At 42.0% G+C, this 21,013-nt stretch overlaps 1 protein-coding gene across 5 annotated transcripts in view; it reads right to left on the minus strand.

Annotated features, from left to right (window-relative positions):
- Positions 1–21,013, minus strand: part of PTPRE (protein tyrosine phosphatase receptor type E) — a 262,459-nt gene that overhangs the window by 85,106 nt on the left and 156,340 nt on the right. For all 5 annotated transcript variants that reach the window (XM_084635439.1, XM_084635440.1, XM_084635441.1 and 2 more), the window contains one exon: positions 17,811–17,917. In XM_084635439.1, coding sequence (XP_084491565.1) covers positions 17,811–17,913 — 103 coding nt within the window. In that variant the 5' untranslated portion in view covers positions 17,914–17,917. The remainder of the gene's footprint in view (positions 1–17,810; positions 17,918–21,013) is intronic.

Genomic DNA, 21,013 nt, shown 5'->3' on the forward strand with positions numbered 1-21,013 from the left:
CTATGAATATCTATGAGTCTACATTGTAAGAGTTATTTGAAAAAGCCGAGCATACTCAAGGAAAGAAAATGGAAGTGTCCTGAAAGCAGAGGTGTGTGTCTTTTATGAAAAATCTTCAGGGAATCAAAAGAGATACTGTATGCCCTCCAGCTAGGTCTGAGATTTTTGAAGAATGTGGTGACTAAGTTATACATTTTGAACTATATATGGAAATATTTGCAATATATCGAAAGACATCTTATTAGCCAGAGGAATTATGAAGTCAGACTTCAAACTTTTTAAATGCTTGAATGAAGTTTCTGTTGAAGTCCTAAAGGATCAGTATTGAAACTTTGGCTGCTTATTATTAAATGATGCAGGTAATGGTACTTCATGGTTGTAGTGGAGTTGTAAATAAGTAGTCAGGTCAGGAATGGTTCAGTCAAAGGAAAAAAAATTAGGACCAATTAGCCAAATTCTGTCTTAAAGTACATGGGTGCAACTCTGATTGACTTTAATAGGAGTTGTAAACACATATCTGAAGGCAGAATTTGGCCCGTTACAGACATGGCCACATGTGAATGCAGTTTGGTGTTAATGAACATGGAGTAAGAACAAAGGAAGAGATATTTACTAAACAGAAAGGTGTGTCTGCTATAATGCCTACCACAGCAGGACTGAGATTGGAAATATTACAGAAATCTCTCTAAATCCATTAGCTCAATGCAGGAAAAGATGTAGTTATTCTAGTTTTATTAGGCTCTGGTTATAACTCAGATTAGCGCCGGTATATGTGGGAAAGAAAAGAAATTGTTGTTGAAGGAGGTTCAACAAACAGCAATTAAAATAACACTCAGGTTTCAAAGATTTCTCATGAAATATGGCCTTGTTCATGTTTGAAAAGAGGAGCCTTTGATGTGACCTACTAGAAGTTTATGCTGATTCTTAGTGATGGTAAAGTTGCACACATGCAAAAGTATATTGTCCTGTTGTTTTGGAAAAATATCACAAAGAAATCAGTCTGGTATTGATACAATAATAGATTTGTTTCTGTCTGTGCCTTTTATTATAAGAGTGCCTGCCATGAGAGTGAGGTTATGTGGAATAACAAGCTGTGGGGATGACAGAGGCAGTGACTTTCCTTTTGTTTGAATGGTTCTTCTTCTCAGATGATGACTTGAGGTGCAACAGTTTAGTCCTAAACTCATTTCTTAAAATACAAGGGAAAATTTAGGCTTATACAGATTTCTGGAACAAGAAAAGTCAATCCTATATTTTATATGTGAATATGCTGTTTGCCTGTCTGTTTCTTCCTTACAATGTTTGTTAGTCATAGGGTATTTAATACTTTATTCCTCTGACTCAAGGGGTTTTTATATTGATTGAAAGTGACTACCACATCAAAGTATTCTCTTGTACCTAACAGCATGTGTTTCCTAAAATCTTATTTGTTATGGATATGAATGGCATAATTTGTTATTGACTAGTCACCTACACAGGTGGTCAGTTTCTTTTAAACTATTTTAGTTACAAGAGAGTGAGAAAATTTTTTAAAATAAACTTTAATTATGCATTACTTTTTTCATATAATTTGTAATAGGCAGATAAGTTAGGGATAGATGGGATAGTGTCCGCTGAGGGATTTTATTAGATACTGTATAGACTAGTATTGTTGAGAAAGAGAGAATTATTGAAACAAACAATGGGAATTTTAAGGTTATGAATGAAAAAGGTTGGCCTGTGGCTTATTTTTTGACACTTCAGGGAAAGACAGCAGCACCCTCCCCCTCTTAATATACAGACAAACTTTATTCTGAACAAAGTATATGCTCATCCTTTATTTTAGTTACGTGGTCAGAATGATGTATGTGAAGGGACAAGAGATGTGAAACAAAATATTTACCAAGGGAAAACAGAGTTTCAGTCAGCATTTTGTAAAATCAGCTCCGCCTGCATGGATACCTTTTATTTCAAAGATTGTTTCAGAACAATATTTTATAGCCTTAATGACTCCTAGATGCAGAGGTGACACAGACATATGATCTCTAATAGCATAAATGGCACGGCTATAATAGAGATGCCTTCGCTCACTGATATCATTGGCCACATTTTTTACTCTCTCTTTGAGGTATCTGTGGGTTGTCTGGTGACTTTTTGGTGCCTCAGTAGTGTCCAGCCCCATCATTATGAAAACAATATTAATCAAAAGCAGCAGTCATTTCAAAAACCAATGGGTTTCATCTTTTTTGGTTTTCCTTTGTGTCGTACTCTTATCTCCCCTATATTTGGAGATGCTGCTCCATTACTGCCTTAAATCCATCAAAGACCAAGGATGTTTTCTATTGAGAATCAAGAGAGTCTTTTAGCTGATGATGTGGCTATCATAATTTTACAGGGATCATGATTTCAGTGGTATACCTAATAATTGATAAGGTAGGTTGCATTCTGCCCCACCTCAAGCTTCTGCATTGACTTAAGATGTTGTCCCATGTAGCAATATTGGGAAATACCACCACTGAGAGATTTTCTGTCACAGGATAGTGCCTGGTATATATCAGCCCTGCTTACATATCCTGATTTCAAGGGACAAAGCATGGCCAGGATGGCTTATGCAGCTCTATGAGTGCCACATCCCAGTCTTGTTTCTCCCCTAGCCATCTGATATCAAGGAAGTTAGCTTGGAAACACAGATGTTCTCCATGACAGTCCCATGAATTTAAACAAAATAGTGATAATGTCAGACCAGCAGCCTTACACTATGTGTGAGAGCTGCACACAGGCATCACATGCTTTTTAAATGTTGATCACATTTATTATTTTGTATTTTCCCCAAAGGTTGGGTTGCTAATTTACTAACAACATTCTGAAATTAAAGAGCAAGATTACTTTGCCCCAGACCTATTATAAATTCAGAGGCCTGACAGTGGCCTTTAACCAGACAGCCATCTATATAGTAAGAGAAATTAAACACATCAAGGGCAGACTGAATGATTGTAGCACCGAAGCTACTTCTTTAATCAGTGTTGCTTCAGGGGATTGAGACACAGACAAGTACATGCTGAGGAAGCAGATTACTTTTACTGTAGATCCTCAATCTGGTCATTGGCATGGAGAATTTTCAACCATTGCACCACAAACAGATATAATAAACAGTGGTCCAATAACCATGTAACTCTCTGTTTGGAATGGCAGCTTTAAAATCATAAACCCAGGGTTCTTTCCAGAAATGTGTTGAAATACTATGTTCCACTCCGAGAAGAAATTAGGGCCATGACACAGGTTTTCCCCAAAGTTTGGGCCATGTGATTTTGCCTCGCTTTGTCACTATTGCCACTTTTCCAGATGCCTGCTTTACTTTTTCTGGTGCTCGTGCTCCTTATCTTGTAATGTTCCCCCGGCTTCGTTCTGTTCCTAATTTCAGTATACTAATTAAAAACAAAACCAAACAAAACTAGGAACCAAAAGCAGCATACGCAACAATAAGCGTATCTGGTGATCTTTCTTCCTCCTCCTCCATGCCTTGTCGTCATCCCTACCAGTTTTATGTTGAATGTAGAGCTTAGCAGGTGCAAGGGTTTGGTCCCTCAGAGTCAGGCCCTTAGATTATAAACTCCTTGGGCAAGGATGTAATTCTGGCCAAGGCAGCCCCTTCACACCCAAGTAACCAGTGTAAAAGGGCTAGAAAGGGCTCGTAGAATCAGCCCCAAGATAAGGAGATTTCCTGAGAGGCATGGACCTGAAAGAATGGTTCTATGGGGGCTCCCTTACTGTCTCGGGCACAGGTGGTCTGCTATTGCACTCTGATTATTTTCAGCTCCTATCACAGCCCCACATTGAGTGCTGTGAGCTTCCATGGTAATGGAGGCACGTCAGTGTTGAGGAGGGTGCAGCTTTCTATGGCCTTGTCTACACTGCCACTTTATAGCGCTGCAACTTTCTCACTCAGGGGTGTGAAAAAACACCCCCTCAGCGCTGCAAGTTTCAGCGCTGTAAAGCACCAGTGTAGACAGTGCACCCAGCCCTGGTAGCTACTCCCCTCCTGGGGGTGGGTTTTGTTTGGTTTTTTTTTTTTTTTTACAGTGCTGGGAGAGCTCTCTCCCAGGGCTGGTGCCGTGACCACACAGCCACGTTAAAGCGCTGCTGCAGCGCTTTAACGTTGCCTCAGTGATACCAACCCAGTACTTGTTAAATAGAACTATTATGGGTTGGGTTAAATCTTTTTGAAACTGGCGGGTGGGGGTGGGTGGATGTAAATGCCACCCTTTAAGATCATTCTAAAAAGTCATTAAGCTCCTTTACAGAACCAGGCAGCTGAAACAACAGGGGACTCCAGCTAGAACAGGCACATGGCACTGCCCAAAACAAAGGCACACGTGAGGCCTCTCAGCAACTTGAACCAGGTGGCAGAGGGGCTTCACTAGGTATTTTAGTGGAGAGGGGGTTGAGGAGGTGAGACAGGTGGGGGGCAAGCGCAAGCAGGAAAACCACCAGAAGGTTAGGAGACAGAAGGCAGCAAGGGACACAAAAGCACCGGTAGTGTGACCCTAAGAAAAAGCTAAGAGAGAAAGCTTTTGAGTTAAGTATTGGCTGAAAGAAGCTGGGAGCCGGGAGCAAAGAAGCTATCTCCTTTTGTTTGATTGCTACCGTGTTTAGGGAAACAGGACTTTATACATCTTTTGTAAATAAACAGGCTTGTATTACAGACACCAGACTCCAGCATCAATTTCTCCTGCTAGTGAACAACTCACAGGACCCTGATATTTGGCTGATCACTCAGGTCAAAAAGGAGCAACAGTATTTTTCCCTTAACATATATTTATAAAACATCCCATTTCTTTTAAATCCAAACGCTGTAAATGATTTCTAAGGCAGGACAAAAATATAGAAAAGTGCTAAAATGAAATATTTGGTTTTTTTAAAGACCCAAATTTGTCTGTCTGCTGATATTAACATTTTATTATTATATGGTTTTTATCATGTCAGGAATTGGACAGTTTGTATCAGTATTGCAGATTAGTGTAGTATGGTTTGTTATATTCATATCTTTCTGCAAACAAAAATATATAAGTTCAGGTCAATTAGATAGAATGTTGGCTGCTAATTGAGCTTGATAATTAAGTTAAAAGCTAGTTCAAGCCAATTTCCTGTGTGTTGTAAAAAGTGCTACAGATGCTTCCCTTCTGCTTGAATCCACTGTGTGACCACAATGAACGATTCACTAGGACTGACTCCTCTATGCATTAACTCTGTATTAGTGTGCTTATGTTTAAAAATGTATGATAGCTCAATAAAAATAGATCTTCAACCCATGTTCTGAGAATCACCTTGAGTGTAATGGAGACAGGTAAGCACGGGCAATGTGTACCTATGCTGTACACTGGAGCTCATTTACTTCATTCTCACACAGCAAACTCTTCTCCTTGTTTAAAAGATACAGCTACTCTATCTACCTGAGGTATGAGTGAACTTGTGCAGTGAGAATTGTGACTACTGTGTGGAAAAAATGTATGCCAATGGTGCAATCCTGTAGCCTGAAAAAACCTCTCTCAACCTACATGAGTGTGGGGGGAGAGGCACGGAACCAACATTGTCATGGAAGCAACTTGTTTCCACTTTTCTGCAGTGACTGATGATAATGAGCAACACACACACACACGAAACAAGTAGTCAAACAGACTGCTAAATACTAAAATGAAGGGAGAAAAAACAGAGGGGACAAAGAAGAAAGCTCAAGGAAAGAAACTGCAGTGAAACAAGATATCAGAAAACCCACTGAAGGATAACACACCAATGTATGAGGTCTGAAGGAACTGAGGAAGAATGAAGAAACAAAAGAAAGACTTGTTCTTTATTTGTACAATGTCTAACAAAATGAGGTGCTGGTCTGTGGCTGGGCTCCTCGGCGCTACTGCAATACAACTAAATAATATATTTGTTAAAAAACCTGGGTTTTAAAAAAGTATTAAGTCTGAAAGTGTGTTTCAGTGAAGGGCCCAAGACTCTCCCGCACTGTCTTTACAAATATTTAAGAACTTGTCTCAGCACCTCCTTTAATGATACTGAATTTCTGACTATGCCTCATTTTATTACATGAAAAGAGCAGGGTAGTGTCTAAAACAAGGAGGAGGAGGAACCTTTGGGTCTAATTCTGAACATAATCCAATGTAACTCAATCCATATATGATGCCTAGATTGGTGTATTAGCATTGGAGAGAACTGATGGATAATTGTTGACTGATTGTGAAAGACTGACCAATGAAAAGGACTTTGAAACCTATTCCATAGTGCATTTACATTACTTCCAACCTTCTATTTCTGTAGTAAGTGTCTACACTACAGCACTTCAGAAGCGTAGCTCTGCTGCTGTAGAGTTTCTAGTGTAGACATACCCTTAAGAGCATTTCGATTATTATGGGTTACTGAGTTATTATTTCAATACTATAAACAGCATATTATATTTATTTGTTGAATTGTATCTGTTAGCGTAGTTTTAATCTACTGTGAAGGTGCCCAGAGCAATAGACAGACACTTATTAAATGGAATTCCAAATCAGTAAAATAAATAAAATATTAATTAGGTTAGTTTTGGCTCATTGGCATGGTGTTACATCTTATGGGATGCTTTGTCTTCAGCAAACGAGAATGCTAACAGAGAACAGAATGTCCATATTTTGTAAAATAGAGCACACACTTTAATATGGTTCTCTCTCTGACCAGGGACAAGAATGGCATTAGTCTTGTTGAGCAATGGTTAATATAAATGTTATATATATGCCTGTTTAACAAGTAGTCAGTGAACATTTTTTTTTAAATTACATATTCTGGAATACTGACATGCAGCAAAAACTAACACACCCTTTTCATGGTGACTTTGGATCCTTCATCAAATTTGCAAACACGCAGAAGGACAGTGGGATTAAACAGAATTGTTGCTATCCTTCAGGTCCTTCTGCAGGAATAATCTCTTCAAATGGAGAATATGTGGCACTGGAACAAGTAATCTTTATTTTTGGATTAAAAATGATTTATTGCACAGTTCAACAGCTATTGAAAGTATGAGATAAGTGCACAATCCTATTAACTGGGGCTCTTTACACAAGAAAGCATTTTTGCCATATATGCGTTTTTGTCTATCAGACAATAATGTTCATTTTTTTCTATACATATGTACTTAATATATATTTAAATAATGAGGACTTTGATATTTCTTAAATATCCAATTTAGTTTCCACTACACATCTTGCTTGTATCATTTAAATTAAGATTTAATTAAAATACTGAAGATATGTTTTCTTTTATCCACATTTACTCAAAATTGAATTGAATTTAAGGGTGCAACTTTGAAGATGAACAGCGTCTCTTTGTACAAACCGACTCTTTTCCAATTTTATTAATATGTTTAAGAAGTGATACAAGTGTGTCAAGCCACTTCCCTTTCCCATTTCCCATATTTAATTACTTGACTGTATTTCAGAAAGGCTTTTTGATTTCGCAATTCTATGTTTGGACGCCCTAAAGCAAAAAGGCCTGATCCTATAACCCACATTTCCCGAATGATGTGGTGGGCCATTGGAGGATGGGCATTAGCACAGGTAAGCATCTCTATTTTTTTTTCTGGAATCTACCCAGCTTCCATTTAAAACAAAAGACTAGTCCCTAGCTGTTAAGATTGTGGAAAAAACACTCAAAAATTTGATCCAAGCAAAACCAATCGAATGATGTCTACCTGAGTTTTCAGACAGCCTGAAGGGAGAGCTCTGAAATGTGAACTGCTGTCATCTATTTCAGTGGGTACTAACATAGATAACAATAATGATACTTTAAATGCCAACCTTGGTAACTTTTCACTCCTCATCAAAGAAGGTACGATAGGAGAGGAAGAATATCATGAAGATCTATGCCAGTATTCCTTAGAATTGGTAAGCTGAATGCTCCTGCAAAGTTTATAATCATCAGAAGACAACTGAAGTGGGGCTGGGACATCACAACCTCCCCTTCCTCTGCAAATGCAGTGGAAAACTCAGGCTGGGCATGCCTGACTCTCAGCCTCTTCCACTTCACTGACCTGGAAACTAGGCATTCTTGATACTTGATTCTTAGCTCCCTCTGTGGGGGCTCTGTACTCCCACAGGAGAGTTGGACACCACAGCAGGACTGACCTCCTAAAAACTGGCCTCTCTGGGGCTGAGAAAAATTGCTATACATGTGACTGTACACTAGACTGGAGTAGGGAATTGGAGTGAAATCCTGGCCACACTGACACGAATAAGAGTTTTGCCACTGACTTCTATGAGGCTACGATTTCATCACAGGATTTTATATGTTCTGTAATTGGTCCTGTATATCTATAGAACTATATTAATAATAAATAATAGTAATTTGACAGGTCTTCATTAGTTTTGAAGACAGATCACTGGCAATAATTAAAAGGTAATGTAACATTTGAAAGGTGTGATACAATGTAACCGAGCTGATATCATTAAGCCAATGTGCTCTTTTGGTTTATACAGCATGTTCTTGAGAAATAAAAAAATACTATTTTTATTTGTATTAGAGGTCCAATCAGATATCAGCATCCCAGTGTGCACACTTATAACGAGAACACAGTCCCCGCTGCCAAGAGTTTCCAATCTAGCTACCTGATGAGAGATAGCAGATAGATATGACATACTGATGGGGGAAGCACACAGAGAGTCTATTATGATTTACTTATTTAAGCAACAGTAACAGAACACAAACTCCCTGACAGATGTAATAGACTTAGTAATTAGTGCTGGGATAACATGTATCATTACAGTTGCACAAAGGATCATTAGGTGCTTATAACTTTTTAATTCATTTACTTTTCTGGCTCAAATTTGGCATGCTTGTTCTCAGCCAAGGAACTTTTTTTTTTTTTTTTTAAAGTTGAGACAAAATTGTTCAATGTTATGAACAAAAATACATGTTACTTATTGCAATAAAGTTTACAGCTTTCCACATTTAACCTTGCTTTGTCATTTTCCAACTTTTGAGAGTTCCACTCTAAAAATGTAATTATTAATATAGTTTCTATAAGCGGAATGCTTTATTTTACATACAAACAGGTTACTATTTAATTAATTTAAAACATGCAGGTCAGGAAAGCAGAAAGCAAGCCAAAGTGCACCAGTGAAACTGGTCTCTTGTCTTGAAGTCCTTTTGAAATTACATAACCTAAGTATTTTCAGTATCATCTCTGTATAGTTGTAGTACCAGCAGAAGCAGAACAGGAACTGAAAATAATCACTGGCGTGAGAAAATTAAAAAAAAAAAAAACAACTTCCCTCATATTTTCTCATCGGAGGATTCAAGATTTAGAGAGAACCCCCTAATTTCATTCACAGCTTTGTTGCAATTACAAAATTACATCTAGGGTGAACTGACTGTGAAACAAAGCTATGAGTTCTCACAGTGTGTTAGATTGTCACATTGTGAAGTAATAAATCAAGCTGAGATGCAACATCTTCATGTAATTCATTGTAACGTTGCAAAACCTCACATTTGGAGAAGGGAGAAGAAGAAGAATCCCTGATGTTCTGCAAACTGCGGGTGGAACACATGAATGAAAACTGGGACAGATGCCATCATCAGAAGCTGAGGCAGGACTAGTCAAATGTACTTAATCCTACAGTGAATCTATCGAAGCATGTTTAAGCAAATGGAAAAGGAAAAATGTGTTCCTCGTTCAACATAATCTTTGCTACCTGGCATCACTCAGCTTTTTGGTCTGTAAGATGACGTGACACAAGTACAAAGTACTGAAGCTGTACCTGTTGCCCTCTGTATCCCAAGAGACAAAGCAATTGCTTGACATAAAGAGTCTCAAGCACTGCAGCTCTGCAAGCTTCCATCATTGCTTCATATTGCCAAGAGAAAAAAATATATATTTAGCATAATTTTTTTCACAGAAGAAGCATTCTGCATAGCTGATCCCAAATAATTTCCTTTTAAACTATAATGTTTTCATAGAACACACATGAAAACATGGAAGAAGCAACAGAAATCAGTGGTGGAAAAAAACAGTGGTAATTCTCATGGGCGAGTGGTATGCAAAAGTAAGAAGGGAAAGAATATTTGTGGCAGTTGGCCCACTTGGCCTTCATGAAAGAAATGACAGAGCAGAAAGACTCCTAAAATTATGCGAGACGCATGACCTCATTATCTCCAATATCTATTCTGAGCAAAAAGAAAGCACAAGGCACACATGGGAATCACCAGGAGGGGTCTATAAAAACCAGATTGATTTATCACAATCAACTGTTGATACAGAAACAGTGTCAGGAAGGTTAAGATTATGTCAAATGCAGATTGTGGATCAGATGATCATAAATTGATATTGATGAGACTGAACATCATACTGAAAAAGTTACAGAAAGCCAAACGCTATATAGGATAACCTTGAAGTCATTACCAAGAAGAAGTGTTGCAGATCATTAATTAAGACAAAGACCAAGTAACGTGGGAATGTCTGAAAGATGCTATAAAAGAAGTTGCAGATAAACATGTAGGGAAAAAAAGTTACTAGCTAGGAAAAACCGCTGAATAACAGATGAAATTATTACTCTGAGGGGTGAAAGAAGAAAAGTAAAATCACAGACTGACAGCAGAAAAAGGATACCTAAGACTAAATAAAATGCTAAAGAATAAATGCTGACTAGCAAAGTCTGAATGAGAAATTCAAAGAAACTGAACAATTGGTAAAAAGAACAAAGTGAGGTGTATAAAAAGATAAGATATTTGGTTACAGAAGAAAGGTGATTCACACAACCATTAAAGACAAAAAGTGGGCAACATCTGACAGACTCTAAAGTCAAGAATGAGAGATGGTGGGAATATATCAAGGAATGATGATGATGATGAGCCTGAAAAATCTCAACTAGAGGTCAATCAAGTAAGCTCAGCAATAATGGAGGAAGAAATCAGAGCAGCAATAAAGAGCCTTCAGAATGGAAAAGCACTAGGTCGGGATGGAATACCAGCATAGGGGATGAAGACTTGAAAGTCTTGTCAGAGGTAATGAAGAATATGTTTGAGACAGGAGAATTGCCAGATTTTACAGCTTCACTGCATATCCAAATCCCAAAAAAGAACCACACTATGAATTGTAAAGAATACAGTATCACATTCCTCTAAGATACTGCTGAGAGTTGTTCAAGATCGAATACAAGGAAAGACTGATGAGAAAATAAGCAAACTACAATATGGCTTCAAACGTGGAAAGGGCACAATAAGCACCATTATTAACTTGAAACTCATAGTAGAAAGAGCAATTGAAATAGGGAAAACACTATACTCGGGTTTCGTTGACTTTCAAAAAGCATGACAGATTCAACCACTCCAAATTGTTCAATATATTAAGATCTGTAGGGACTGATGGATATGAGCTCCGAGTAATAAAATAATTAAACTGGAATCAGAAAGTGATTATAATGGGAGATGAAAATGAAAATCTAATAGAGATTAAAAAAGGAGTGAGACAAGGTTGTATAATGTCATCAGCTTTATTCAACATTTATAGCAAGTGTTTGATCAAATGAATCGAAGAAACAGAAGAAGGTATTAAGATGAATGGAAAATGGGTGAATAACATTCACTATGCAGATGACAGTTCTTTTGGCTGATGCAGAAGAAGATCTGGCAAAGAATAGGATCTAGAGTTGAACGTGGCTAAGTCTAAACACGGTTACCCACCTTTTTTGAAGCTTTGTTCTTTGAGATGTGTTGCTCGTATTCATTCCATTCCAGGTGTGACTGCACCCATGTGCATGGTTGGAGATTTTTCCCTTAGCGGTATACATAGGGCCAGCTGTGGCACCTCCTGGAGTGCTGCGCTCATGCATCACTATATCAAACGCTGCTGGCCCTGTGCCCTCTCAGTTCCTTCTTGCCAACCACTAGGACAGAGGGGCAGGAGGGCAGGTAACAGAATGGACATAAGCAACACATCTTGAAGAGCAACAGTTATGAAAAAAGTGGGTAACTCTTTTTTTCTTCAAGTGCTTCCTCATGTTGATTCCATTCCAGGTGACTCACAAGCAGTATCAATGGAGGCGGGTTTGGAGTTCACCATCTTGCAGCACTGCTCTGTCAAAGCCAGCGTCGTCTTGAGCTTGCTGGGTAAGCACATAATGGGATGCGAATGTGTGGACAGAGGACCAGGTAGCGGCTTTACGATCTCTTGGATTGGTACCTGTGACAGGAAGGCTGCTGACGATACTTGTGCCCTAGTTGAATGTGCTGTCACGATCACTGGCAGAGGCACCTTCGCCAGCTCATAGCAGTAGCAGATGCAAGCCATGATCCAGGACGAAATCCTCTGAGCAGTGTGCCTTCCTCCACCAGGAAGTAATTCTTGGGCAAAACCCTTCAGGAGGGACTCCTTGAACTTATGAAGGGAGTCCCATAAATTAAAATTGTAGCTGCCCAAGAGGGCCCCATGATTCGCCCCCTGGAATTGTAAGCTGGTGGTACAATACTTTTTCTCTCAAAAAGGTCCAAATCTTTTAGCCTCTTTATTTTTGGGAGTTGAGTTGGTGTGTCCCTGCTTGTCTTTTTCATTGGTCGCAGAGATAACCAGCAAGCCCAGAGGTGGGTGGGTATGAGTCATTGGCCAGGACTTCTTTTTGGCCCTTTTGGAGGTGGGAGGGATGGAAGACGGAGTTTGCCAAAGGACCTTGGCACTGGTAGTGCAACACAGGCCAGGTAGAGGCTGAGAGGACATTGAACAAGGTGTCTGCCTGCTTGGCCATCTCCTCCACCTCTAGGCCCAAGTTCTCGGCCACCTGTCAAAGCAGGGCCTGGTATTCTTTAAAGTCGTCAGGCGGGCTGGCCCTCAAGGGTCCCGCGACTGCCTCATCCAGGGATGAAAACGACGACTGTACCACTGGGGGAGGCCCCAGGGCATCGTCCCCCGTGAGGGAGGGAGGGTTTGGGGGTGGGCGTAGTATCCTCTACCCCAACCTCCGAGCATGACTCTTGCACCGTGCCCAGTGCCATTGGTGCCACCAACAGTTGCTCTGAAGCAGCAGCAGCAGATGAGAGGTGCGAAGGGGGAATTATCATGACTGGCATGCCCCACGCACTCCAATAAAGCCGCTGTGCTGGCCATGCTGCCAAGGCAGCACCATCCATGTCGATGCGGCCTTGGGAGCCCAGTCACACTGATGGAGTCTGATTGAGGGGCTGAACTGCCCTTTCGTGCTGGAGGCATCCCCTTCTGGTGACCATGGTGGGGCCATCGACGCTTGCATCTGCCTGATGACCGTCGCCACCGGAGACCAGTCCCTAGAGTGAGAGGATCAGTGCTGGTTTCGAGGGACCAGGGCTGAGGGTGGACCGGAGTCATGAAAGGGAGCACTTCCACAGTGCAGGCAACCGAGATCTGCGCCAAGAGGATTACCGGCAGGAGGGCAAACGGTGCTGGCAAAATGGAGATTGGTGCCTCCCCTTAAGCGATCTATGTCGAGATGGCCAGAACCACACTTATGGTGCCGGAGATCAAGGGCAAGCCCCAGAGGATCTGGGCTGCAACTCTGGAGATCTGCAGCATGGAAGAGAGTGCTGCCTTGTCTCAGGGGCACTGCACTGCCCCCTGAGGGGTCTTAGCAGCTGGCTTGCCCTCGTGGGAAGCCTTTGCTGGTGGTGTGGGCAGAGGCCTCTGCCCTCTTGGCACCGGGGGAGCTTGGGAAGGCATCAATGCTGCCAGGAGTTTGGTCTTCTACCAGTGATGAATTCTTTAAGGGGCTAAGGGCCCCGACCGGGGAGGCATATCCACGTGGCTTCAGAGTGGCAGGGCAACCCAAACCGGTCTTTTGCCTGATGTCCCATGGCCCTTCTTGCTCAGTGCCGGGGAGCCGTGCTTGTTTTCTTTTGGGGCGATGGGGAGAGGTGCCAGACAGAGTCCGGTGCTGTGGGTATGTTGTGCACGAAGGCCGAGGTACTAGGCGAGTTTTGGTGGGACGGCTTGGAAGCTGGATGAAGGGAAGCCTCAAGGAGGAGAGTCCACAAACAAAATATCCCATTCTGAGTACTGGACTGAACATTTTTACAAATACAACACTTGTCCTTCACATGTGATTCCCCCAAGCACTTGAGGCAGCTGCTGTGGGGGTCATTTACAGGCATAGGCCTGTAACAGTCCACACAGGTCTTAAACCTGGGAGACCAGGGCATGCCCAGCCTGGGCGAAGACCCCTCTGGGACTCTAACAACTACTTAACACTAACTACTATAAACAAACTATTTACAAGGCCCTAAGGCTCGAAGTCAGAAGAGATGAAACTGCTAGCCCTTGCTATGAAAGGAAAGGCACTCCGATTAACCAACACGGGCGGTAAGAAGGAACTGAGAGGACATAGGGCCAGTGGCGCCTGATACACCGACACATGAGTGCAGCACTCCAGGGGACGTCACAGCTGGCCCTACGGATACTGCTAAGGCAAAAAACTCCAACAACCGCGCACATGGGTGCACACACACCTAGAATGGAATCGACATGAGCAAGCACTCAAAGAAGAACTATGGTGGTATGCAAGGACCCTGGGAAAACATGCAAGATTCCAGTGAACAACACAGCCATACAGCAAGTGAGAAATTACTGTTACTTAGGAAGCATCATTTCAGAAGATGGAAGATTGGTTACTGAAGTCAGCACATCAATAAAAGGAATGAAGGAGACATTCTGTAAGAAAAAACATCTGATGAGAGGGAACATAAATCTGAAGACTAAATTCTGACTCTTCAAAACTTACATTTGGTCTGTCTTAAATTATGGACACGAAACATGGATATTAAGACAATCAATAATAAAGAAGCTACAATCTATCAAATTACGATGTTATAGAATAATTCTGAAAATATCATGGATAGACAGTGTACCCAACGAAAAATACTAGAGATGGCTGGAACTCAGCAAACATGAGCTAGAGATCTTTTGAAAAGAAAGATTCAATCTGAAGGGCACATTTTACAAAGTTCAGCAAGGGATGCATGTTTATAGGCAATAGAAGGAAAAGTTGATGGCAGAAGAACATGAAGCAGAAAAAGAAGATCTTGGGTGGATGATGTGGTATCCTGGGTGGAAAAAAAGGAGATTAGCAGAGGACTATACAGAATGGGCTACTATAGTTGTAAACCTCCAGTAACGGGGATTCCACATAAGTAGTAATATATAATAAGCTATCTTGTTTTAAGACTGTCTCAAAATACAGCAGAATAGACATTTTAAGTAAATAACCTGTGATCTTCTTAAATGGTGTGTACACAAAAACATCCTACTCACTCATCACTTTTTTTTTAAATCAAAAACTATGAAGATCTACAAATCCCACCACCTCCAAACCTCAGCTGACACTTCGTTAATATAAGCAACCTTGTGTTACTAATACTGTCTCCCTTGTTCTCTCTCCATTATGTTCAATATCCATCTGTTGCATCTTTTTGCTATTTAGTACTCTGGGATCCAACAGAGAAATCTGAAATTTTAGGAATTAATATTTCTGAAAGCATCAGAACAAACTGTTGTCAGCTACATAAACTAAAATGGATAAAGTAATCTTTAAAATATTTAGGAATAAATATTGTAGACGTTGTTTCTCAAACTTTTTTTTACTGACGACCCCTTTCACACAGCAAACCCCCAGAGTGCTACCCCTTTGTTAATATCACTTTTCAGACTTACTAGCACAGACTTCACAGCAGACTTAGCTAGCTGGGAGGCATGTACTCACAACCCCCATGTAATAACCTTGTGACCCCCTGAAGGGTTGTGATCCCCAGTTTGAGAACCCCTGTATGTAGAGAAACAAAAATTTTTTAAGACAAATTATCTTCCACTGTGGAATAAAATAATAAAAGGCATGGAGAAATGGAATACATATGAAATTTCTTGGCTAGGTAGGGTAGCCTTGATAAAGATGAATTTCCTACCACTATTTTTTTTTTCAGTGCATCCCTGTTGGTAACCTTGACGTTACATTAACAACATGGCAGAATGCACTATTAAAGTATATATGGAAACGTACAAGACAGATGGTGAGTTCTACAGTTTTGTAAAAGCCTATAAAGTGGGGTTGTCAGGGTTCCTTCCCCACTCTGAACTCTAGGGTACAGATGTGGGGACCCGCATGAAAGACCCCCTAAGCTTATTCTTACCAGCTTAGGTTAAAAATTTCGCTTTGGCCTTGAACAGTATGCTGCCACCACCAAGCATTTTAAACAAAGACCAGGGAAAGAGACCACTTGGAGATGTCTTCCTGCAAAATATCCCCCCAAGCCCTACACCCCCTTTCCTGGGGAAGACTTGATAATAATCCTCACCAATTTGTACAGGTGAACACAGACCCAAACCCTTGGATCTTAAGAAGAATGAAAAATCAATCAGGTTCTTAAAAGAAGAATTTTAATTAAAGAAAAGGTAAAAGAATCACTTCTGTAAATTCAGGATGGAAAATACTTTACAGGGTATTCAGATTCAAAACACAGAGGATGCCCCTCTGGGCAAAACCTTAAAGTTACAGAAAACAGGAATAAACCTCCCTCTTAACACAGGGAAAAGTCACATAAAACAAAAGATAAACTAAGCTGCCTTGCCTGACTTACCTATACTGGTTTCAATATTGGAGACTTGGATTAGGATGGGTTGGAGAAGATAGATTTCTGTCTGGCCTCCCTCAGTCCCAAGAGAGAAGAACCACGTAAACAAAGAGCATAAACAAAAGCCTTTCCCCCCCTCCCCTACATTTGAAAGTATCTTGTTCCCTTATTGGTTCTTTGGGTCAGGTGCCAGCCAGGTTAGCTGAGCTTCTTAACCCTTTACAGGTAACAGGATGTTCCCCTAGCCAGGAGGGATTTTATAGCACTGTATACAGAAAGGTGGTTACCCTTCCCTTTACTTATGACAGGGGTGGACTAGCTTTTCCCTAATTTGGCTTATTTATTATTATTATTATGCATCACAACTAAAAGATGTGATTAACTGGGTTAACAAAGGACAGGCTTGGCAGAATTCAATTTTTATTTTTTTTTATAATTTCAACAGATATCAATGCTTATTTTAAAATAGATTTTCAATTTTTATGCATTTAAATTTTCACAGTTGTGCGAAATTATGAAGGGGTGACAGACAATGGGAGTGTCAGACAATAATTACTGAATGACAGTAGACATTGAGATTCAAAAGTTAAAGCTTTAACTGCTAAAACACAAATGGTCAAAATCACATGTCCAAATATACTTATTTTGGAAGGCAATTATTAAAAAGAGATTCATCTCATGACAAAATGCCAGCTTCTTAGAGCTTCCCGACCTGCTTACTTAATGTTCCAGTAAAGGATCTACATTTTAAACAGAATGACAAAATTAAGTTATTTTTTATTGTTAGCAGTAAGACTTCGATTGCACATTATTGGAAAAATGTGACTTCTCTTCCTATGGAATTGTGGCATAGTAAAATATGGACTGTCCTTGTAATAGAAAAACTTTCATACCAACTACATAATATACAAGAGAAGCTCCAGAAACAGGATAGATATTGGTCACCCTGTTTAGTGTACACAGAGGAGCATGCCAATAAGCCCAAATATTTATCTAGGTTCTTTGAATATTAACCAGATCCTGAATAAGTAATCAGTAAGGTACAATATACTATGTTGATATTTTATTGTAACTTTGTCTTAATAAAAAGTTACCAAAAAAAAAAAAAGTTTCGGTGAGAGTGCATCAATGGAGTTAGAAGGAATAGAGAAAGACTCAGGATTCTGAGAGTATGAATCTTACCCGTAACTGACCCAAAGAATTAAATGTTTCCTTACGTGTTGTTGTGTTATTTGGTGATGCAGTTCCATTGTGTGCTGAAGCTTCAACAAGTAGAAAACTAATACAAACAATCAAGAATGAACTGGACTGTTCCATCATGGATCTGTAAAGCAAAGAAAATACGGGAAAAATTAAAGGCAAATTATTAATTTTTAAAATCATTCATAATCTACAATGGATTTAAAACATGTTTTATTCTCTCCTGTGTTCTGATTGTTTAATCTTAATCTATAGTGGAAGAGGAAAAACAACCAAACACATGTATTAAATTAGAAATTCTTTAAAAATAATTCAACCAAAGATTTATTAGCTAGCATTCAGTATTAAACAAGACACTCGCTACCACAGAATCAGATGTGAAAAGCTACTGGAAAGTAATAAAAAACACACTTTGAGAACTGTAGCGGGGCAGTCACCGTGCTCCAGTTAGGAAGGGGTTAAAAGCAGCCAAGGGAGGCTGGTTGGGTAGTCAGCCACAGGTGGGGTTGTACCAGTCAGGGCACAGCTGGCCCTGATAAAAGGGCAGGCTGAGGGAGTGAGAGAAGACTCTTGCTCCAGCTGAGGAGCAGAGAGGACCAGGCTGCCTGGGAGAGCAAGCAGGGTACCTGAGGCAGAGCAGGGCTGGGGAAAGGCAGGCCAAGCTGAGGAGCTCTGACCTGGTGAGTCCCCAGGCTGAGGCCTTGCTAAAGGCCAGGGGAGGTTCTTGGGCGGCAGGGAGGCAACTGGGGCTGGAAAGGCAGCAGGTCCAAACCCCCTTGCTGACGATGAGTGGCCACTTCATACTGCAGTTTGCCCTTGAGGGAAGGGGCTAGATGAGAACTGGCAGTGGGTCACTGATGTGAGGTTGGTTTAGGGGATTGGGGTTCCCTGGGGAGGGGAGACCCAGAGAGTGTGGGAGCACTGTTGTGAGAAAGCACCCCAAGGTAAAGGGCCCTGGGGTCGGGGGGGGGACGCGCAGCCTGAAGTTCTGCAAGTGGTAGAGATCAGGAGGAAGCAGGCACCGGTAAGAAGACACCGGTCAGCAGGAGGCACTCCAAGGCTCGAAATGAGTTAATTCCCAGATGACCAGCAGAAGGTGCCACGGTGGTGAGTGCCCACCGTGGTACACGTGGTGGAGAACGCAAGCAACTCAGGTCCACTCCTGACACACGGGAACTATGGGTACTGGGCAAGTTGTGCCACTATTGAGGGGATGATGGATCCTGCCTACGCAGAGGTTTTCTTTCATCCCTGCTTGGGCCCTGGCATCAGCACCCCGACAGAAGGGGGCAGATGATGACTCACAAGGGAAACCCAAGAGGGACTATGGGAGGTGCAGGGGGCCCTCCAAGAGCACTTGGGGCAGCTGGAAAGGGAGCAGCGGGCCCTAGAAAGACTCCCGAGAAGGGAGTTTACGAAGAGCTGCCGAGAGCGGTGGGAAAAGCCCCACATCAGGGCCAGGAGACCAGTGGCACAGTTAGGGCTTGTTAGGCCTGCAAGAGGCATGGACATTTAAAGAGGGATTGTCCCTACTGGGATGGCCCGCTGGGTGAGGAAACCCAGGGACAACAGACATGTTGGGCCTCTGGGCGACAAGGACACCTGCAGTGGGAGTGCCCAGGTGCAAGGCGAAGACCCAAGGTAGCAAAGAGGCGGGGACCCTGCTTTGGCTGCCATGAGCAGGGCCATATTAAGAGGCACTGCCCCCTCAAAGGATGAGGGGTGAAAGAAGAGGTGCCTAAGGACCCAGGGGGGTCGAAGGCCAGCAGCGTTGATGCTGCGGTGATGACGATAGACCTGCCAGGGAGCCATCCCAGAGAGATGGCTGAAAAGGGGATTGGGACAGTGTGGGACAGCAAGAGGCCAGGACCCACGCTGTCAAGGAGCAGGTCGCAGTCGGGACCCAGACTCTGAAGATGGAGGGTCCAGGGGATGCTGGCGTATGTGCATGGCTTGAGGCAAGGCAGAGGCGAACGCCAGGGACATGGCCCGGGAATGAGAGGAGCCATAGATGAGCAAGAACTTCTGCGTAAGCAGCTGCCTGAAGCAGAGAAGGGGCGAACACGCCCAGAAGGGCATCCCCAGGCCACGCCAGGCAGAAGCTTACAAGAACCTATAAGCAAAGGATAGCCAAGATCTTCAGGATCTCAACAGAGAGAAGCATAACAAGAACCAATGGCTGGAAGCTGAAGCTAGACTAACTAAAATAATTAAAAAACACAGATTTTTAACAGTAGGGAAGATTAACACTTAGAACAAACTATGATGGGAACTGGTGGATTCTCCATCTCGTGATTACTTCTAAACACGACTGGATGTCTTTCTAGGTAGATATGCTTTAGTCGAACACAAGCTATTGGACTCAATACATGGGTGACAGGCAGAAATTTAATAGTGTACGTTATACAAGAGGTCTAAAACTAGATCAGGGGTTCTCAAACTGGGGGGTTGGGACCCCTCAGGAGGTCACGAGGTTATTACATGGGGGGTCACGAGCTGTCAGCCTCCACCCCAAACCCCACTTTGCCTCCAGCATTTATAATGTTGTTAAATATATAAAAAAGTGTTTTTAACTTATAAGGGGGGGGGGTTGCACTCAGAGGCTTGCTGTGTGAAAGGGATCACCAGTACAAAAGTTTGAGAACCACTGAACTAGATGATCTAATGCAGTGGTTTTGAAACTTTTTTTCTGGTTACGCAATTGAAGAAAATTGTTGATGCCCACAACCCAATGGAGCTGGGGATGAGGGGTTTGGGGTGCAAGAGGGGGCTCCGGGTTTGGGGCATGGGGTTACCTCCAGCGGCTCCTTGTCAGTGGTGCAGCTGGGGTGCAGAGGCAGGCTTCCTGACTGTCCTGGCACCGCAGACCGCACTGCACCCCAGAGGCAGCCAGCAGCAGGTCTGTCTCCTAGGCAGAGGCATGCAAGCAGCTCCACAAGGCTCTCGCCTGCAGGGCCAGTGCTTGGGGCAGGGGCAGTGTGCGGAGCTCTGTGGCCCTCCTGCCTAGGAGCCGGACCTGCTGTGGGCCACTTCTGGGGCACATCGCGGTGTCAAAACAGGTAGGGACTACTAGTTTTTCCATGCCGGACGCCAGGGTCCCTGGTGCTAAGCAAGGTGACCCAGTATCTTGCATTCTGCTACCTAATACTGGGTTGCGGCCCAAAGTTTGAAAACCACTGATCTAATGGTCTCTTCCAGCATTATACTCTATGAATCAAAC

The sequence above is a fragment of the Lepidochelys olivacea genome (genome assembly GCF_965140295.1).
Source record: "Lepidochelys olivacea isolate rLepOli2 genome assembly, chromosome: 7".
NCBI classification, from domain to species: Eukaryota; Metazoa; Chordata; order Testudines; family Cheloniidae; genus Lepidochelys; species Lepidochelys olivacea.